Here is a 19,042-nt window from a genome sequence, read left to right as displayed (position 1 = left end):
ATGGAATGCTTCCAAACTCGTTCTATGAGGCCAGCATCACTTTAATTCCTAAAATGAGACAAAGACCACACCAAAAAGGAGAATTATAGACCAATATCCCTGATGAACACAGATGCAAAAATTCTCACCAAGATACTAGTCAACAGGATCCAACAGTACATTAAAAAGATCATTCACCATGACCAAGTGGGATTTATCCCCAGGATGCAAGGCTGGTTCAACACTTTTAAAACAATCAACATGATAGATCATATCAAGAGAAAAAACAAGAACCATATGATCCTCTCAATAGATGCAGAGAAAGCATTTCACAAAATACAGTATCCATTCTTGATCAAAACTCTTCAGAGTGTAGGGATAGAGGGAACATCCCTCAGCATCTTAAAAGCCATCTACGAAAAGCCCACAGCAAATATCATTCTCAATGGGGAAACACTGGGAGCCTTTCCCCTAAGATCAGGAACATGACAGGGATGTCCACTCTCACTACTGCTATTCAACATAGTACTAGAAGTCCTAGCCTCAGCAATCAGACGACAGAAAGAAATAAAAGGCATTCAAATTGGCAAAAAAGAAGTCAAACTCTCCCTCTTTGCAGATGACATGACACTGTACATAGAAAACCCAAAAGACTTCACCCCAAGATTGCTAGAACTCATACAGCATACGGCAGTGTGGCAGGATGCAAAATCAACACCCAGAAATCAGTGGCATTTCTCTACACTAACAATGAGACTGAAGAAAGAGAAATTAAGGAGTCAATCCCATTTACAATTGCACCCAAAGGCATAAGATACCTAGGAATAAGCCAGAGGTAAAGGATCTATACCCTAAAAACTACAGAACACTTCTGAAAGAGATTGAGGAAGACAAAGAGATGGAAAAATATTCCATGCTCATGGATTGGAAGAATTAATACTGTGAAAATGTCAATGCTACCCAGGGCCATTGACATGTTCAGTGCAATCCCTATCAAAATACCATGGACTTTCTTCAGAGAGTTGGAACAAATCATCTTAAGATTTGTGTGGAATCAGAAAAGACCCCGAATAGCCAGGGGAATATTGAAAAAGAAAACCATAGCTGGGGGCATCACAATGCCGGATTTCAAGCTGTACTACAGAGCTGTGCTCATCAAGACAGTGTGGTACTGGCACAAAAACAAACACATAGATCAATGGAACAGAATAGAGAACCCAGAAATGGGCTCTCAACTGTATGGTCAACTAACCTTTGACAAAGCAGGAAAGACTATCCAATGGAAAAAAGACAGTCTCTTCAATAAATGGTGCTGGGAAAATTGGACAGCCACGTGCAGAAGAATGAAACTAGACCATTCTCTGACACCAGACACAAAGATAAACTCAAAATGGATGAAAGATCTAAATGTGAGACAAGAATTCATCAAAATCCTAGAGAAGAACACGGGCAACACCCTTCTTAAACTTGGCCACAGCAACGTCTTGCAAGATACATCCACGAAGGCAAGGGAAACAAAAGCAAAAACAAACTATTGGGACATAATCAAGATAAAAAGGTTCTGCACAGCAAAAGAAACATTCAACAAGACTAAAAGACAACCTTCAGAATGGGAGAAGGCATTTGCAAATGACCTATCAGATGAAGGGCTAGTAGCCAAGATCTATAAATAACTTATTAAACTTAACAGCAAAGAAACAAACAATCCAATCATGAAATGGGCAAAAGTCATGAGTAAAAATCTCACAGAGGAAGACACAGACGTGGCCAACAAGCATATGAGAAAATGCTCCACATCACTGGCCATCAGGGAAATACAAATCAAGACCACAATGAGATCCCATCTCACACCAGTGAGAATGGGGAACATTAACAAGATAGGAAATAACACATGTTGGAGAGGATGTGGAGAAAGGGGAACCCTCTGCACTGTGGGTGGGAATGTGAACTGGTGCAGCCACTCTGGAAAACTGTGTGGAGATTCCTCAAAGAGTTAAAAATAGATCTGCCCTACGCAATTGCACTGCTGGGGATTTACCCCAAAGATACAGATGCAGTGAAATGCTGGGACACCTGCACCCCGATGCTTAGCAGCAATGTCCACAATAGCCAATCTGTGGAAGGAGCCTCGGTGTCCACTGACAGATGATGGATAGAGAAGATGTGGTCTATATATACAGTGGGATATTACTCAGCCATTAGAAAGGACAAATACCCATTTGCTTCGACGTGGATGGAACTGGAGGGTATTATGCTGAGTGGAATAAGTCAGTTGGAGAAGGACAAACATTATATGGTCTCATTCATTTGGGGAATATAAAAAATAGTGAAAGTGAATAAAGAGGAAAGGAAAGAAAATGAGCGAAAATATCAGTGAAGATGACTGAACATGACAGACTCCTAACTCTGGGAAATGAACAAGGGCTGTGGAAGGGGAGGTGGGTAGGGGGATGGGGTGACTGGGTGATGGGCACTGAGGGGGGCACTTGATGGGATGAGTACTGGGTGATATGCTGTATGTTGGCAAATCAAACTCCAATAAAAAAATATACAAAAAAACCCACCTACCATTACACACCAAGTGGCATGCTGGCGCAGGAGGGCTGGGGCTGGGAGGAGGCAGTTGGCTTTGGGGCCAGCACAGTGCTTACTGAGGAAGACACCAGCCTTCCCCCATGGAGACGAGAAGAGCTGCTCCTCTGGACCATTTCCAGAAGAGGAGGAAATGTGAGGTTCCTGGCAAGGAAGGCACGGACTTGTGGTATTGGTGCTCTAAAAGATGGGCTAGAGAGTCAGGCTCAGCTCTACCCTGGGTTAATATGTGCGCTGAGAAGGGCTTCTAATACACCTGTGTCGCATTTACTCTTCCTGCCATAAAGATGCACAGAGGGCATAGTCCCTATTCTGACACTGATGAAAATGAAGGTGTGGGGGAGGTTAAGTGATTTATCTGAACTTACACACACAGGGTACTGGGGGAAAAACACAAATTTTCTGTCTCACAGCTTTATATTTTGTCCATATCAAGCACTAATTTAGCTAACATCCGGGAAGACTAGGAAAATACATGGAAAAGCTGAGCATTCTGGGTGGGAGGAGGGACACTGCTTGAGCTCAGGGAGTACTTTAAGTGTATAAACTTTAGGTTTCAGTAAATTAACATATTTAAGAATCCATATCAGAACATCATAGGAGCATATTTTTAGAAGTCATGTCTTATTGCACAATAATTAAGTTGAAGAGTCACCCTTGTCAAAACCACCCATGAGAGAGACTCATGAGGGAAGCCTATGACAAATGCTCTATGAGCTATGGGGAGGGGTGACAGATAGTGGTCTCATGGTAGAAGCGAAATTCATGACACTCCGTTTCACCCGGACAGGCTATCCATAATGTCACAGATGGACGCTAAATACTCCGTGATAGGAGCGAGCTGTCTGATTCAGTTTGGGTCTTCTTGCATTTTATTAAATTACCATTCCATCCCTTAGTCATCTTCCTTCTTATTCACTGTTATCTTGTCCTTTGGGTCTTTGACAAATGTCTTCTCATTTATCCTACTATGTCGTACAATCTTCCTTTCATTCTGTCTTTGATTTTCTTATTTTTACATCCTCTAACCTCAGTTCCACAATCTTTCCAGCTTGCCTTTCTAAATGATGCCTTAAGCAGTACCTTGTGTTTCTCTCCTACTTTTATTACCTTTTTTTTACATTCAAGTCCACAGAATGTGGTATTTTTTTCCCTCTATTTTTCTTCTTTTCTTTTTTTTTTAGAGTATTTATATTAGGCAGCATGCATTAACATTAGGCATGCATTAATTTACCTCTGAACAATGTAGCTGTTACTTTCTTGCTTTAGCTCAAGCAGTTCTCACTGTGCCTCTTGAAATCTGCACATAATTTTCTTGGTGGGATATTACTAGTGTCTTTCATTTTGTGCCTTCTTTATGTTAAAACTAGAATCTAATGGGGCAAATCTAACTAGTGAATAGACAACATTGCTTAGATGCCATCCACTTTTGCATCTGCAGACTTACGTGTTTTTTTTCTAAAATTAAATTTTAGGTGGAATCATTTACATGATTTTCTCAAGGGTCATCTTCAAAAGCTACCAATTTTGTATAAGTATCAGTGAAATACTCCTCCGACAAACCATTAGACAACACACAAGGAAAGAGAGAGGGAGAAGCCAAGTGGCCCTCTGGTGATAGGTGAGTTCTATGCAATTTCTCCCTAAATATTTCAGGGGTCAGTTTTAAGAATTCCAAACAAAACAAGTATGATGTGTTATGCGTTCTCTCTCTCTTTTAAAATATAATAGCAGAAATAAAAAATATTGGCAACTTAAACCTTTTCAAATTATAAATAGGGTAGACATAATATTGTTGGCATGGAAATCATTTAGAAACTAGTTTCATAATTTTAGAAACAATTTTTGTTTATTTATTTTTAAGACCTTATTTGATTGAGAGAGAGAGAGAGAGAGAGAGAGAGAGAGAGAGAGAGAGAGAATGGGGGAGGGGCAGAGAGAGAGGGAGAAGCAGATGCTCCATTGAGCAGGGAGCCCAACAGGGCTCAATCCCAAGACCCTGGGATCATGACTTGAGCCGAATGAAGGCAGACACTTAACTAACTGAGCCACCCAGGTGCCCCAGAAACAAGTTTTATTTAAGTTTGATTTTTAAATAGGCAATAAAAGACAATGCAAATAAAGCTATGTTTGATATTTTATGTAGTTCAGCTTATTATACAGCTTTCTCACCTTACAGATAAACATTTAAGAGATGCTTATCAAAGGAAGTAAAACATCCAACTGAATATAATTATAAATATATCCCTGATTTTAGTGTATTTTAGAGACATTAAATATCAATCCTTATTTTGAGTTTTTACACCTGTCATCTAGTTATTCAAATGCTATTATTTAAATTATTCATAGTTGATTAAACAAATATTACTGAAGTATTGTGTGCATGATATTGGTGATACTATGATGAGAAAAAAAAATTAAGGACATACCCCCTGTCCTTTTGGAGCCTATAGTCTGTTAGAGTAGAGAGGTATTTGTTGAATGATCATGAAAATAAATTTATAATTACAAACTGAAGAATAAACACAGTGGTATAAAATAGCTATAGGAGGAGTCTCATCACATCTAAAATATCTCTCATAAGGCAGGGTTCCATGAGCTGGGGTTTGAAAGGTGAACTGGGATTAATAGATGTTAACCAAATATAGGAAAAGGTGATTTACTTCAAAGGCTAATGGAAATACGTGGGCAAGCTCTGTGGTGGGGTGAGGTAACTGAAAGGCAGTATGGCCAGAAGCTGTGATGGCAGGAGATGCGGCCAACAAGAGGATGTGAACCTTTAAACCAAGAGCGATGAGAAGTTGGGAGGAAGAGCTTAAGCACTCGGGGGACATTGTCAAATTTGCAATAGCTAAAGTGCATTCTGGCTACACTGTAGAGGACAGAGTGGAAGGAAAATAAGAGTAAAAGCAGGGGGAGTAGCTAGAAAGCCAATGTGGTAATCTCAAACTAACGATTACGAAGATTGAATGAGAGCTGAGGAGTGGAGAGGAGATCTAGACAAGAAGCATCTGCTGATGGGTTGAATAAGTGGGAGTACAATGAGGAAGAAAATGGACCAAGGAAAATTTCTAGCTTTCTGGCTTATCTATTCAATGCATCAAGGTCCAGATAACCAGACCACGATGAGTTGAGGGAAAGATGAGACTGCATAGCTAAGCAAGAATCTGACCACAGTGGGAGAGCATCATATGCCATATTGAGTAAAATGGAGAGCTGTTGTAGAATTTGAAGGAGAGTGGCATGATCAGGTCTGTGATTTGGAGAGTTCACTCTGTCATATGCTTAATAATTGGCTGGAGTTGGATATGGTTTAGGAAGAGAGGTCATAGAAAGAAACGGAATTGGATTGGGTTGAAAAAGAAGGTAAAGGGTAACTCATTCATTCTGGGGAAGAAGATTGGCTAAATATTGGAGGACAAATCCCTGAGATCCTCTAAATAGGAAAAAGTATGTTTTTATTTTTATTTTTTTTATTTATGATAGTCACACAGAGAGAGAGAGAGGCAGAGACATAGGCAGAGGGAGAAGCAGGCTCCATGCACCGGGAGCCTGACGTGGGATTCGATCCCGGGTCTCCAGGATCACGCCCTGGGCCAGAGGCAGGCGCTAAACTGCTGCGCCACCCAGGGATCCCAAAAGTATGGGTTTTAAGAGGAAGACGATGAGTTTCGTTTGAGATGTCTAATTGGTAGTAGTTAGGTTTCTAGGACTGAAGCAGGAGGATAAAGTCTGTCTTAAAAATATAAGATTTTTGAATCATCAATATATGCATGGCAATTAAAGCCCAAAAAAGAACTCACAAGTGAGAAGAGATGTAGATTGATGACTGTACCCCAAGGAAACCAACTTTTAAGGGATGGGCAGAGTAAGAGGCTGAGAATCAAAGGACAGAGAATTAAGAGAAAAATAGAGGAGAATATATCAAGAAGGAAGGGAGGCTCAAAAATGGCAATTGCTGCTGGGGTTTCAAGTAAATTAAACTTTTCTTTGGATTTAATGACCAACTTGTCATTGGTTATCTTCTAGAAATAGCTTTAGTAGCAAGCTGGGAGAGGAAATCTAAATTGCAGTGGAGTGAGAAGTGAATACAGACCTGTCTCCCAGGCTTTCAAAAACTTTGGCTGTGAAACAGAAACAGAAGAGGGAGCTAAGAAGAGAGCAGCTATTGAGTAAATGGAGTTGTCATCTAAAAGCATCTCAGTCTTCACACATACTGTAGGACAGTTCAGACATTCTAAATATGATTCCTATGTTCAAGGCACTTATATTCCAAGAGGGAGATCAAACAGCAATAAATCAAAATACATTGAGAGAGATATATGATTATGTAATATTTTGCCTATGTAATATTTGCACACTAAGTTGCATAAAATACACGTTAAGTGTTAGTTTGGGGAGGAATTGGATTCTCTTTACAAGGGTTATTAGAGAACTAGATTGCTCCAGGAAAAAATGAGCATAAAATATATAAGCACCTGAAAGAAAAAGGGCAACACCTACCTCAGCACTGTAGGATGGGGCTCACCAAATGCTTTAAAAAATCTACAGAAGGTGTTAGAGAACAACTGGTCATCTAACAAACCAGGAAAAAAAAAAAAAAAAAAAAAAAAAGAGGATCAAAAAGATTGGCTATACCAGAGGAAGAACTTTCCAGTAAAAAGGGAGCTGGAACTATCAGGCAACTACAACTCTCAATAGTTTCAACCATGGCTGACATCCGAATCATCCAAAGAGCTCTTGACAATGCCAGCGGGCTCACTGCACCTCAGGCCAATTACATCACAGCCTTTGGGAGTGAGACTTGGCCCCAAGTTTAAGGCATGTGGGCTTATGTGGGCTCCTAGTTTAAGGCACTGTCCCTGTAATGCAGCCGTGGAAGTCATGGCTACCGGACTTCTCAGTCTCTGGTGGATTGATACCGGATCTTTCGCGGTCCTCAGATAAAGGTGCTGGTGGTCTCAGACTGATGTTATAGGATATTTCAGCCATCTAGCCTTCTGGTGATGGCTCTTCTCTATATATCAATTCATCTTTTGATTATCATACAGCTTGGCCACAGAGGAAGAACTGATCATGTTGACTTAAGCATTGAAGGTCTCCATGGCAGTTATGTTTCTAATTATAAATGTGCTAGAGACAAGATTCATTTATATATGAGGATTTCCATTTCCTCCTCATCCTCACTTCAATGAGGATATCTTTGCTTTCAGCAGCCTTACTCTCTAAGCTTTTTGTGTTATAAGATCTTTAGAATGCCCAGATAAAAATGGTCTTGGAAAAGGAGTAACTTTACAGTGAAGAATCTGGCAAACATTACCTTAGCCAGGTTATCAAAATAATATGATGTATCGATTGCATGGGTTCTTAATTTGAGGTAATAAAAATGGTACTTTATCTCTTTGGTATTTCCCACAAAACCCCATAACTTCATATTGATCACAAAAACATGAGACAAACCCCAACTGAGGGATATTCCACAAAATATACGAGCTTGTCACAACTATCAACATCATCAAAAATAAGGAAAGTCTAAACCTCAGTCCCTAGCCTAAGAAGACATGATGACTAAGTGTAACTCAGTATCCTGGATTGGATTCTGGAATAATATAAAGACCTTACGTGAAAACTGAAGAAATCTGAATAAAGTACAGTTTTTGATTAATAATGATGAATCAATGCTGGTTCATTAGCTGTGACAGAAATACCATACCAAGAAATTAACAGTAGGGGAAACTAGATATGGAGTATAGAGGAAATCTCTATCATCTTTTAACTTTTCTATAAATCTAAAACTATTCTAAAATAACAAGTTTATTTAAAAAGAGTATTGGAATGAACTGAGATTGGATAATAGACCTACATATAAAATACAAAACTATAAAACACCTAGAAAATAACATAGGATAAGAAGCTTTTGCACAGCAAAGGATACAGTCAACAAAACTCAAAGACAACCTACAGAATGGGAGAAGATATTTGCAAATGACATATCAGATAAAGGGCTAGTTTCCAAGATCTATAAAGAACTTATTAAACTCAACACCAAAGAAACAAACAATCCAATCATGAAATGGGCAAAAGACATGAACAGAAATCTCACAGAGGAAGACATAGACATGGCCAACATGCATATGAGAAAATGCTCTGCATCACTTGCCATCAGGGAAATACAAATCAAAGCCACAATGAGATACCACCTCACACCAGTGAGAATGGGGAAAATTAACAAGGCAGGAAACAACAAATGTTGGAGAGGATGCGGAGAAAAGGGAACCCTCATACACTGTTGGTGGGAATGTGAACTGGTGCAGCCACTCTGGAAAACTGTGTGGAGGTTCCTCAAAGAGTTAAAAATAGACCTGCCCTACGACCCAGCAATTGCACTGTTGGGGATTTACCCCAAAGATACAAATGCAATGAAACGCCGGGACACCTGCACCCCGATGTTTATAGCAGCAATGGCCACGATAGCCAAACTGTGGAAGGAGCCTCGGTGTCCAACGAAAGATGAATGGATAAAGAAGATGTGGTTTATGTATACAATGGAATATTACTCAGCTATTAGAAATGACAAATACCCACCATTTGCTTCAACGTGGATGGAACTGGAGGGTATTATGCTGAGTGAAGTAAGTCAGTCGGAGAAGGACAAACATTTTATGTTCTCATTCATTTGGGGAATATAAATAATAGTGAAAGGGAATATAAGGGAAGGGAGAAGAAATGTGTGGGAAATATCAGAAAGGGAGACAGAACGTAAAGACTGCTAACTCTGGGAAACGAACTAGGGGTGGTAGAAGGGGAGGAGGGCGGGGGGTGGGAGTGAATGGGTGACGGGCACTGGGGGTTATTCTGTATGTTAGTAAATTGAACACCAATAAAAAATAAATTAAAAAAAATAAACTCATTGATAAAATTAAAAAAAAAAAAACATAGGAGAAAATCTAGATGACCTTGAATATGGGGACCACTTTTAGATACAACACCAAAGGCATAATCCATGAAAGAAATAATTGATAAGCTGGACTTCATTAAAATAAAAAACTTCTGCATTGTGAAAGACACTGGCAAGGGAAAGAGAAAGCAAGCTACAGATTGGGGAAAAATATTTGCAAAAGACTATCTGATAGAGAGCTATGATCCAAAACATACAAAGACCTCTTAAAGCTCAATAATAAGAAGAGTAACAACGCAAAAAAAAAAATGAAAAGACTTGTTCTAGGCCATCCAGGCTACCATAACCAAATACTACATATTAGGTAGCTTATAGCAACTAAAGTTTATTTCTCATAGTTCTGGAGACTGGGACGTGCAAGATCAGGTCCCCAGCAGATTAGGTGCCTGGTGAGGACTCATTGCCTAGTACCATTTTCCACTGTGTCCTCATAAGGCAACGAAGGGGGAAAAGAATCTCTCTTCTATAGGGGTTCCTTTTAAAGCAGCACTAATTCCATTCCCGAGGGCTCCACACTCATGACCTAATTACCGCTCAAAGTACTCACCTCCTATTATCACCACCCTGGTGGTTAGAATTTCAACATAGGAATTTTGGAGGAGACAAACACTTTGTCCACAGCAAGACCTGAACAGACAGCCCACCGAAGACGATACACGTACAGGTGGCAAATAAGCACAAGAAGACGCTCAGCATCACGTATCATTAGGGAACTATAAGTTAAAACAAGGAAATATAACTCCACACATATGAGGGGGGCCAGAATTCAAAACCTTGACAACACCAAATGCTAGTGAGGAGCTGGACAACTGGAACTCTTATGCATTGCTGATGAGATGCAAAATGGTACCACTACTTTGGAAGACGGTTTGGTGATTCATCACAAAACCAAACATACTTTCCCCATATGATCCACCAGTTGAGCTCCTTGGTATTTACAAAAATGAACTGAAAACTTACATACTCAAATGTTTACAGTAGCTTTCTTCATGCTGCCCAAACTTGGAAGCAACCAGAATGTCCTTTAGTAGGTGAATGGATGAATAAACTGGTACAACCAGACACTGGAAAATATTAGTCAGTGCTAAAAAAGAAACGAGCAATCAAGCCATGAAAAGACATGGGGAAGCTCAAATGTGTATTACAGAATGCAAGAAGCCCATGCGAAAAGGCTACCTACTGTGTGATTCCAACTATATGATACTCTGGAAAAGGCAAAGCTATAGAGACAGTACAAGGATCTGTTTGCCAGGAATACGAGAGGAGATGAGAGGGGAGAGGGATTGAGTGGTGGAGCACAGAGGGTTTTTACGACAGTGAAACTACTCTCTGATATGGTCATGAGGAAGATGAGTCACTGAACATTTCTGAAAACACACAGAATGTACGACACCATGAGTGAACCACAAAGTACATGGCGAGCTCTGAATGATAGTCAATGCGGCCTCACTCACGGTAACAACTGTTCCACTCTGGGGGTGGGGGGTGTTAATAATGGGGAAGCTATGTATTATAGGGTTGGGGGTATATGGGAACCGTCTGTACAGTCCAACCTTTGCTTTTAGCCTTAAACTTCTCTAACATATTAAGTCTATTTTTAAAGATGTATTCAGTACGGGAGAGCCTGCTGAAGAGAGGAAAAGATGTAGGCTAAGACATCATAAAGGTCGGAGTGTCCTCATAAAACATTTTTTGTGTTTCTAGGTGTGGCTCATTAGGCTGTAATCAGATCAATGAGAGCAAAGCTTGTGTCACTTTTGCTTATTCCTCTGTTCCCCGTGTCTGTCATTCTGCCAAAGTACCTAGAACACGGTAGATGCTCAATGAGTATCAATAAAATGAATGAGTAAATGAAATGTCCCTGTTCCATGGAATCTTCTCTACTTACCCTTGTAGAGATTATTCCACTTGTGTTTCTCAGGTATGTTTCTTGTTCCTTTATTTTTCTTCATGCTTTACTATATGTGTGCACGCAGTCGTCCCATATCTCCCTCCACATGTCTAAACATATGTACACACACACACACACACACACACACACACAGAGAGAAACTAGACTGAAGTTCCTTGAAGGCAAAGACTGGGCTTCATTTATATCTTTCATCTGCAAACACTCAGTGCGGGGGAACATTCGTAAGTGCTTGGTAAGTTCACTTTGCTATGGTAAGTCTAAAATTTTTTTTTAAGAGTTTATTTGAGAATGAGTGTGTGTGTGTGTGAGAGAGAGAGATAATGAGTGGGTGGAGCAGCAGAGACAGAGGGAGAAGCAGACGCCCTGCCGAGCAGCGCCCTGGGAGTGGGGCTCGATCCCAGGACCCTGAGAACATGACCTGAACCAAAGGGAGATGCTTAACCAGCTGAACCACCCAGGTGCCCCTAAAATGTCATATTTAGCTGTATTTACGTAACACATACAAAATGACCAACTATTAAATTAACATGAGGTAATGTACTTCCTCTAGTTGATGTCTAACTAGATCTGGCAAGGAATTCTGTATCTCGCTGGTGCAAGATTCTGAAAAAGTGCCCAGCGCGCTCGCTGTGTGTGAGCTCAGGGCCGCTGCTGAGCATGGCCGGGAGGCCGGCGGGATGCCCGGGGCAGTGTGGAAGGGCTCGGCCTGGCTCTAGTGGATTGTGTGGCCGCCGGTGGCTCTTCTTATCCTCACGGCCTGAGGCGCCCCTTCTGAAGCAAACAAGCAAGCAAAACCGCGCCAGATCCTAGTAGGAACTTTCCAGCTCCACTGGTTGGTGGTGGAAGGCTCGCCTAGGCCCCGAGCCTCCGCCGTGCCTGCCTGCGGCCACACGATGGCGGGCTCTCTGCTGTTTTCGGCGGCGGCCTCCTCGCAGGAAGAAGCTTCAGCCTCCGGCCGTTTGCAAAGCCTGAACCCCTGACAGGACGACGGGCCTGCAGGGTGTGATGCGGAGTGAAGTCAGTCAGTCGGAGGACGACAGACATTATATGGTCTCATTCATTTGGGGAATGTAGAAATTAGTGAAAAGGAATAAAGGGAAAGGAGAGAAAATGAGTGGGAAATATCAGAAAGGGAGACAGCACAAGGGACTCGTAACCCTGGGGAACAAACTAGGGGGGTGGAAGGGGAGGTGGGCAGAGGGTGGGGGTGACTGGGTGACGGGCACTGAGGGGGATACTTGACGGGATGAGTACCGGGGGTTATGCTAGATGTTGGCAAATTGAACACCAATAAAAAAAAAATAATAATAAATAATAATTAAATAAATAAAACACCCTGACAAAGCCTAATAGATGGGCCACGGACCTTCCGTTCTGACTTTTGCAAGGGCCCTGAATGCCTCGGGTCCTGGCGCTGCCCAGGCCAGGGGCACCGCTCGGCCCTGTCCCCACGCAGACACCGGGCCGAGTCGCCAGCGTCCGGTGGCTGCTTTTCCTTTACCAGGCCCCGCCAAAGGCAGGGCTCGGGCCTTCGAGACCCATGAACACTCACCTCGTGCCTGGACAGCATTTTCAAAACGTAGCGGTCACCCGGCTCTGGCCAGCCACCCCGCTGACAGCACCGGTGTCAAGGCCTCCTGTGACGCTGCGAGCCCCGGGCTTTGTCCAGGGAGGGAGCAAGGCAAGGGCGTCTGCCCACGCGTGAAGCGGGGCGCGAGAAGCAACACGGTTGCCACCTCAGGAATCTGAGGAAATTTCCTCAGTGGGCCCGATCTGTCACGGGGAGAGGACCCACGACCCCCACCTACCCTGGTCAGAAGCTCACTCATCTCCGCCACGAGCGTGTCCAGGTCGCCCTCCGCCAGCTGGATGAGCCGCTCAGGAGCCCGCTGCGGGGAGAGCAGGTGCTGGAAGAGAACGCGGCCGACACAGATGAGCCAAGGGTTCTGCAGCCATCACGGGCCTGCGCGTCTAACACAGCGGCTTTCCTCGACCTACGGCGTGTTTCGCCTTCTCACCCTTCAAGGGAAACATGAGACCGCGGCGGCTGGGCACACGGGGACGAGGCCTCTGCGGGCCACCCCGGCCCACGGGCCGACAGCGGTCACTTACAGAGACACTGCTCTGGGCCGGGCTGGCCTTGCTGCGTTTCGCACTCAGCTCTCCCAACTGTGCTGTGAGGTAAATGTTATTTTGTTTTGTGTCTGAGGAGACTTCGGCTCAAAGGAAGGCAAGGCCTGCACAAGATCACGTGGCCAGTAGGGAGGCAGAGTCCAGAGGAACCCAGCCGGCTGCTCAAGGCCCGTCTCCACCGACAGAGATACAGCCTCCGGGAGAGAGTGAGTGCGGGAGCCTCTGACGGAGGGACCTGGCCAGGCGCTAACCAACCGGCCTGTCTCGACGCTGGAGGAGCCGGCCCGGCGCTCACAGGGAGGCAATTTCCCCCCGTTGAACACAGTCAATGTCACAGAACACTGACACTACACGGGGTGGCCCTCTGACAGTGATGAATGAAAAAAGAGGCTGCTCCATAATCTGGTCTACACGCACCCAAATCTGGACCAAATGTGGTCTCTGTGGAGACCACAAAGTTACCGGAAGTCCATCTGCTGTTGAATCTGGGTCATCACAGCTTTAGCTTCTCTGTTACTCCCCTCTCCTACATAATTTCTGTTAGAACAATCCAGTACCCCCACTTCCTAGTAGCACCCAATCCAGTCCACGTCCCTGCTTCCTTACATCTGCCCCAGAACACCTCACACGGACTCAAATATTCCAACTCATTTCTATTACCCTCTTTATGGAGACATGTCCAAAGGCTGTTCTGAGGACTCTCCAGCTGGAACCAGAGAGAGCAGTGACAATGGACAAGGAGGTAAAAATAACTTGCTTACCATTTTTAAGTGTCAAAATGGGGCCCCAAATATCTAGGTGTTAAATAAATTGTAGAAGAACAACACTAACACACAGTCAAGAAAGACTGGAACTTAAGGAAAATCAAGGTTGTTCTGACCAACACTCGGCCAGCCCTCAGGAGACAGAGGACTGTATCTCTTGGCTTCGGTGCTGGCCAGAGATTAAAATGCTCTTCCGCTAGGGCCTTTCACTACTTCGGCCAGTGTTTGTGTATAATTTTAAACACTGCTGTCCTGCTGGAGTATCTGCTTTTCCGGTTTAATCTCCTTTCTCTTCATTCTTTCCATGTATAGTAGGCCTCCCACGTGCACGGGGGATACCCCCGAGATGCCTGAAACTGCTGGTAGTATCAAAGCCTGTATATCTGTTTTTTTCCCCTATATATGAGCCTATTGTAAAGTTTAATTCATAAATTAGGTACATTAAGAGATTAATGACAATAATAAAACAGAACAGTTATAAAGACTACATTGCAATAAAAGTTATGGGAATGTAGTCTCTCCCTCTCACAAAATATCTCACTGGACGGTACTCACCCGTCTTGTGAGGAAGTGAGATGATAAAACGCCTCCGGTGCGAGGCCCTGTGACATAGCACTCGGCTACTACTGAGCTCCTGATGATAAGGAGGAGGAGGGTCCTCCGCTGGTGAACCACGGCTGACCCAGGGTAACTGAAACCGTGGACGAGTGGGGACTAAGGACAGTAACCGGTTAGCATCGTCCTTATTACAACTCACGTTTCTGAATATGAGGCCTACAAGGTACAGATTCCTCTGGCTAGCTTTTCAGGTTGTCGTCCACACTTGAGGTTCTAGCCTTGTCCTCCACTAGCATGCCTGCCCTTGAACCTGTGACGGGCCCTGGAATTCACAGCTCTGCCTCTGCTCACATGCTCTCTTAGACTCAGTGGCAAGGGTATGAGGCCAGGGCCAGGGAGGCCTCATCGCTGGCAGCCTGGGCCCTTCCAGGCAAGTTACTTTGTCTCTCTGAGCTTTACAAAGCTAGTTTCCTTCCCATTGGTCCCAAAGTCACAGAGCCTCTATTCAAATCCTGGCTCTGCCCTCTAGTAGCCAGGTGATCTTGAGTCTCACGTTTAACTTTTCTGTGTTTCATTTCCCTACCTGAAAACAAAACAAAACAAAACAAAACATGGATGATATGCTACTTCTTTCCCTCCTCTTGGAGTTTCTGTAAGATTTGTGTAAGATAATTCATGTTAGACGTTAGTCAGTTAATTGCTTTGCACAGAGATACTCATCAGTAAGTGTTTGTTATTTTTGCCATCATCATGACTGGTTTCCTCTTCTGGAAAATAGGAATAATAATACCTTCCTTCAAGGCCATGGCCCAGATTACAGAACATACTCCCTACAGGAGCGTCTGCCAGTGCCGACTGAATAAATCTTAGATTTTTTTCCTCCACTCCTTGCCAACATTTCTCTGCCTATGAGAATTGTATCTATCCTTTAAGTTCCAACACAAATTACACTCTCATTAATAATGTGTTCCCTGGTTACTCCAAATACCTGTTTCTCCAATCATCATACAACATTGTAAGTCAGATTTTGATAAAGCACATGGTGATTATTTTGATTGTTTAATTATTGCTTTAACCACATAGACTATAAGCTTCCCAGGGGTAGTGACCACAGTATAGGAGCCATGAAACTCCCAGGGAACCAAGTGCAATATTGAAGCGTCCTAGAATTTCTCAAAAAATCCCTGATCATTGACTGATAGCATACCGATAGTCACTTTCCATCTTTTTTTATCAGATGAGATCTCAATTTCCTTAACATTTCCTCCTTTCCCACCAACTACCGAAAGTTTTAACAATATCTTAGACTAGTGTTTTTCAAATTCGTTCTTGTTGGACTATCTTCAAAGGTCTGCTAGCTCTCTAGTACAAAATTTTAATCTTGTGTTTTCATTTTGACACAAAGCTTAAATGTTAATGTAAGCATTTCTGGAACTCAGGCTGGGCACTGGAGAGATGGATCTGGCCACCTGATCTCAGCACCTACCTCTGCACGCATGTCTGATCATGTGGCAGATTGCGCACATAAATCATGTGAACTTGTCAAGTGATGCCAAATGTCATTTTTGGACTCCTTGCAAGGGGCTCCATAGTTCATATTGTGGAAAGGTAGGAGTTACATGTAACAGACTGATGAATGAACCTGTGCGGAAGCAGTCAGGAGCAGATTCTTGCCACAAGTAGCAATTTGCTTTCAGCAAAAATCATCTGTTATTTTATATTAATGTTTTTAATTTTAATTTTATTGAGTTTTTTTGGCTTTTGTAAGGATTAAAGTGTTTTGATCTTATAGAGCTATAAGTATTAGGGAACTATACCTGATTTTATGTGTGTACATATTTTAGTAACATAATAAAGCTGATTTAGGCCAAGCACTGAGGGTATATAAGCCTCTTTCCCTTAATAGCAATCTGTATATTATGACATTAAATTTGAAAAACACTGGTTCAGAAAGTCTCTGAATTTCTCTACTGGCTGCTTGCCTTGATTTGGGGCAATGTGAAGCATATTTATTCACTCTGGCCACTGCCCCCTGGGAAGCTTCTGTACTCTTTTCCCTGGCTCTTGCTGTTACTGCTCCAACCTACCTTTAGTTCTTGAGTCACATTTTCGAGACCATACAGCATTTTATATGGGGCGGGCAGTGGGCCGGTGAGGTTGATACTCATGGCCATCTGCTCCAGGCGAGCCAAGTCATCAAGAAGGAGGCCCGTGCATTCATCTCCACAAACTGTAAGAGGGAAACGACATAGAATATTTACTTCTGTTAAGTATCCCGGGCAGATGTTCAAAGATTTCAGCTATGAAATATTTTATGGCCCAAGTATAATTCTGTGAGACACGATGCTACTCATCTTAGATAATTAATGCTTTCAAATGGATGATGGATGGAAAAAAGATGAAAAGAACAACAAAAGAGCAGACATGCCTGTTGGCCAGAAGCTGAAATATGGACAGGGACAGAAGCTGAGGAACCAATGAGGAGGAGCAAGTGGATTTTGAGGGAAACAAGCATATTGTAGGAAGTACGAGAGGTAAGACACAGAATATGACATTATAAATGTTCCAGAAATTCCCACATAAGCAATCTAGAGGACATCTATAACTGGGGAATAAAACATGCTCTTGTGTCCAAAAATGTATGCAAATATACTGTGCTCCCCTGGAGCGCACTGTAGAGTATCTATAGCAATTGGGTCTCCACATGTATGCTGCGTATCCCCAAATTATACAACTTTTCAGCTTGACATTTATTGAAAATAAATGTTTTACAAAAAAGTCAAAGAAAATAACTTTTCTTTCTATAATTTGTGGGTTTTTTGCACATGATATGTATTTATTTACCTACGTATTTGCCAACTTTTCCTCTTTGGCCTTTCAACACATTATCACCTATCATTACATGCACTCCCACAAATTTCTACTTTGCTAATTAACCTCATCCGGTCTTGTGGATAAGTAATTGCTAAGGGCCAGGAAAATGTTATTCCTCAAGTAGCCAGAAGTGCTAATGTTCTATGTATAATTTTTTCAACAACTGGAAAGAGGGAGTATTCAAACTTGATATGGTGGAAGGGGTAGAGTTAGTAGACAGGAAGAAATGGATGGCTTTTTCATTGTTAATTGCATAAACAGAATTTCTAAAATTAAAATACCTTAATTCTTTTGTAGGATTTTAAATATATGCATATTCAGTTTGAAGTTTTTAGTTCCTTTTTTCCCCCTTTGCATCAGAGCAGTGAGGTGTAGCTTCTCCATGCCAAGAAGCACGTACTTCCATATTTATGATATGCACTCATGTATACAGTTATAATGTCTGGCATATATTCAGCAGAAGGAGGTATCAAAACTATGCCTATTAGAAGACTGGTAAATACAGAAACATGGCAAATCCCAAGATTTGGAATAGCTTTGGACCATGCCTCAAATTGGCAAGAATTCAATTAGTTCTCTAAATAGCACTCCCCTGAGCTGCCTAATGGAGAGAAAACCACTAACTAAAGCTTGCCAACAAAGAGAAGTAGTACAGAGGGTGATTTTTTGATAGGACAGCAGTTCGAGGTGAGTTCCAGTATCTCTTCACAGGGTTTAAACTGCCCTATCAGGGTTTCAATAAATCAGCTCCTTACAAGTGATATCTGCAACCATAGAGCGTCACCGACAGGAGCTTCGCCAGTTTAGTGAACCAAGAGGCTTTGGAGGCAGGAGCTGAAGTGTGCACCTAGAGCTGTGTTCTCTTCCTCTTCTGCTAACTGGAATGAAAGGGAATTTGCTCTGCATGGAAACTCCGTGAAAAGAAGAGAGCATTGTGCCTTCCAGCTCAATGCAAGTGCTCGAGAAGCTTTAACACACCTGTCTACATGAAACAATTAGAGAAAACACAACCTGCCACATAATTAGGTGCCAAATTGACGATGTCTAAACATCAAGACACAGTCTGGTACTCAAATGTTAGTGGGTCTCAGGATCATCTGAAGAATTTCCTTAAATCACAGAAGACAGGCATACCCTCCCAGTGCTTCCCAGGGGCAACTCAATTACCTGGCTTCTGATTCTCTAAGAATGTGCTTTCCTCTCAGGAGAACACTGATACTTCTGGTTTGCACACCACATGTTGGTGGTGACTAGATCAGCAGCACTGTCATC

At 42.5% G+C, this 19,042-nt stretch overlaps 1 protein-coding gene and 1 long non-coding RNA gene across 4 annotated transcripts in view; one reads left to right on the top strand and one right to left on the bottom strand.

Moving 5' to 3' along the window:
* The window catches only part of LAMA2 (laminin subunit alpha 2), a 584,053-nt gene that overhangs the window by 136,288 nt on the left and 428,723 nt on the right, over nt 1-19,042 (bottom strand). For both annotated transcript variants that reach the window (XM_038526758.1, XM_038526759.1), the window contains exons 33-34: nt 16,984-17,126; nt 13,250-13,348 (exon numbers count right to left, since the gene is read on the bottom strand). In XM_038526758.1, the coding sequence (XP_038382686.1) occupies nt 13,250-13,348; nt 16,984-17,126 (242 nt within the window). The remainder of the gene's footprint in view (nt 1-13,249; nt 13,349-16,983; nt 17,127-19,042) is intronic.
* Nucleotides 1-19,042, top strand: part of LOC119870796 — a 36,090-nt gene that overhangs the window by 11,340 nt on the left and 5,708 nt on the right. Inside the window, exons 3-4 of one of the 2 annotated variants that reach the window (XR_005353916.1) lie at nt 4,047-4,192; nt 17,256-17,430. This is a non-coding gene — a long non-coding RNA (uncharacterized LOC119870796). The remainder of the gene's footprint in view (nt 1-4,046; nt 4,193-17,255; nt 17,431-19,042) is intronic. The other variant, XR_005353915.1, reaches the window with a different exon arrangement.

Source organism: Canis lupus, chromosome 1 (assembly GCF_011100685.1).
Source record: "Canis lupus familiaris isolate Mischka breed German Shepherd chromosome 1, alternate assembly UU_Cfam_GSD_1.0, whole genome shotgun sequence".
NCBI lineage: Eukaryota > Metazoa > Chordata > Mammalia > Carnivora > Canidae > Canis > Canis lupus.
The sequence above is the reverse complement of the archived record's forward strand: the minus strand, read 5'-3'. Positions and strand labels throughout refer to the sequence as shown.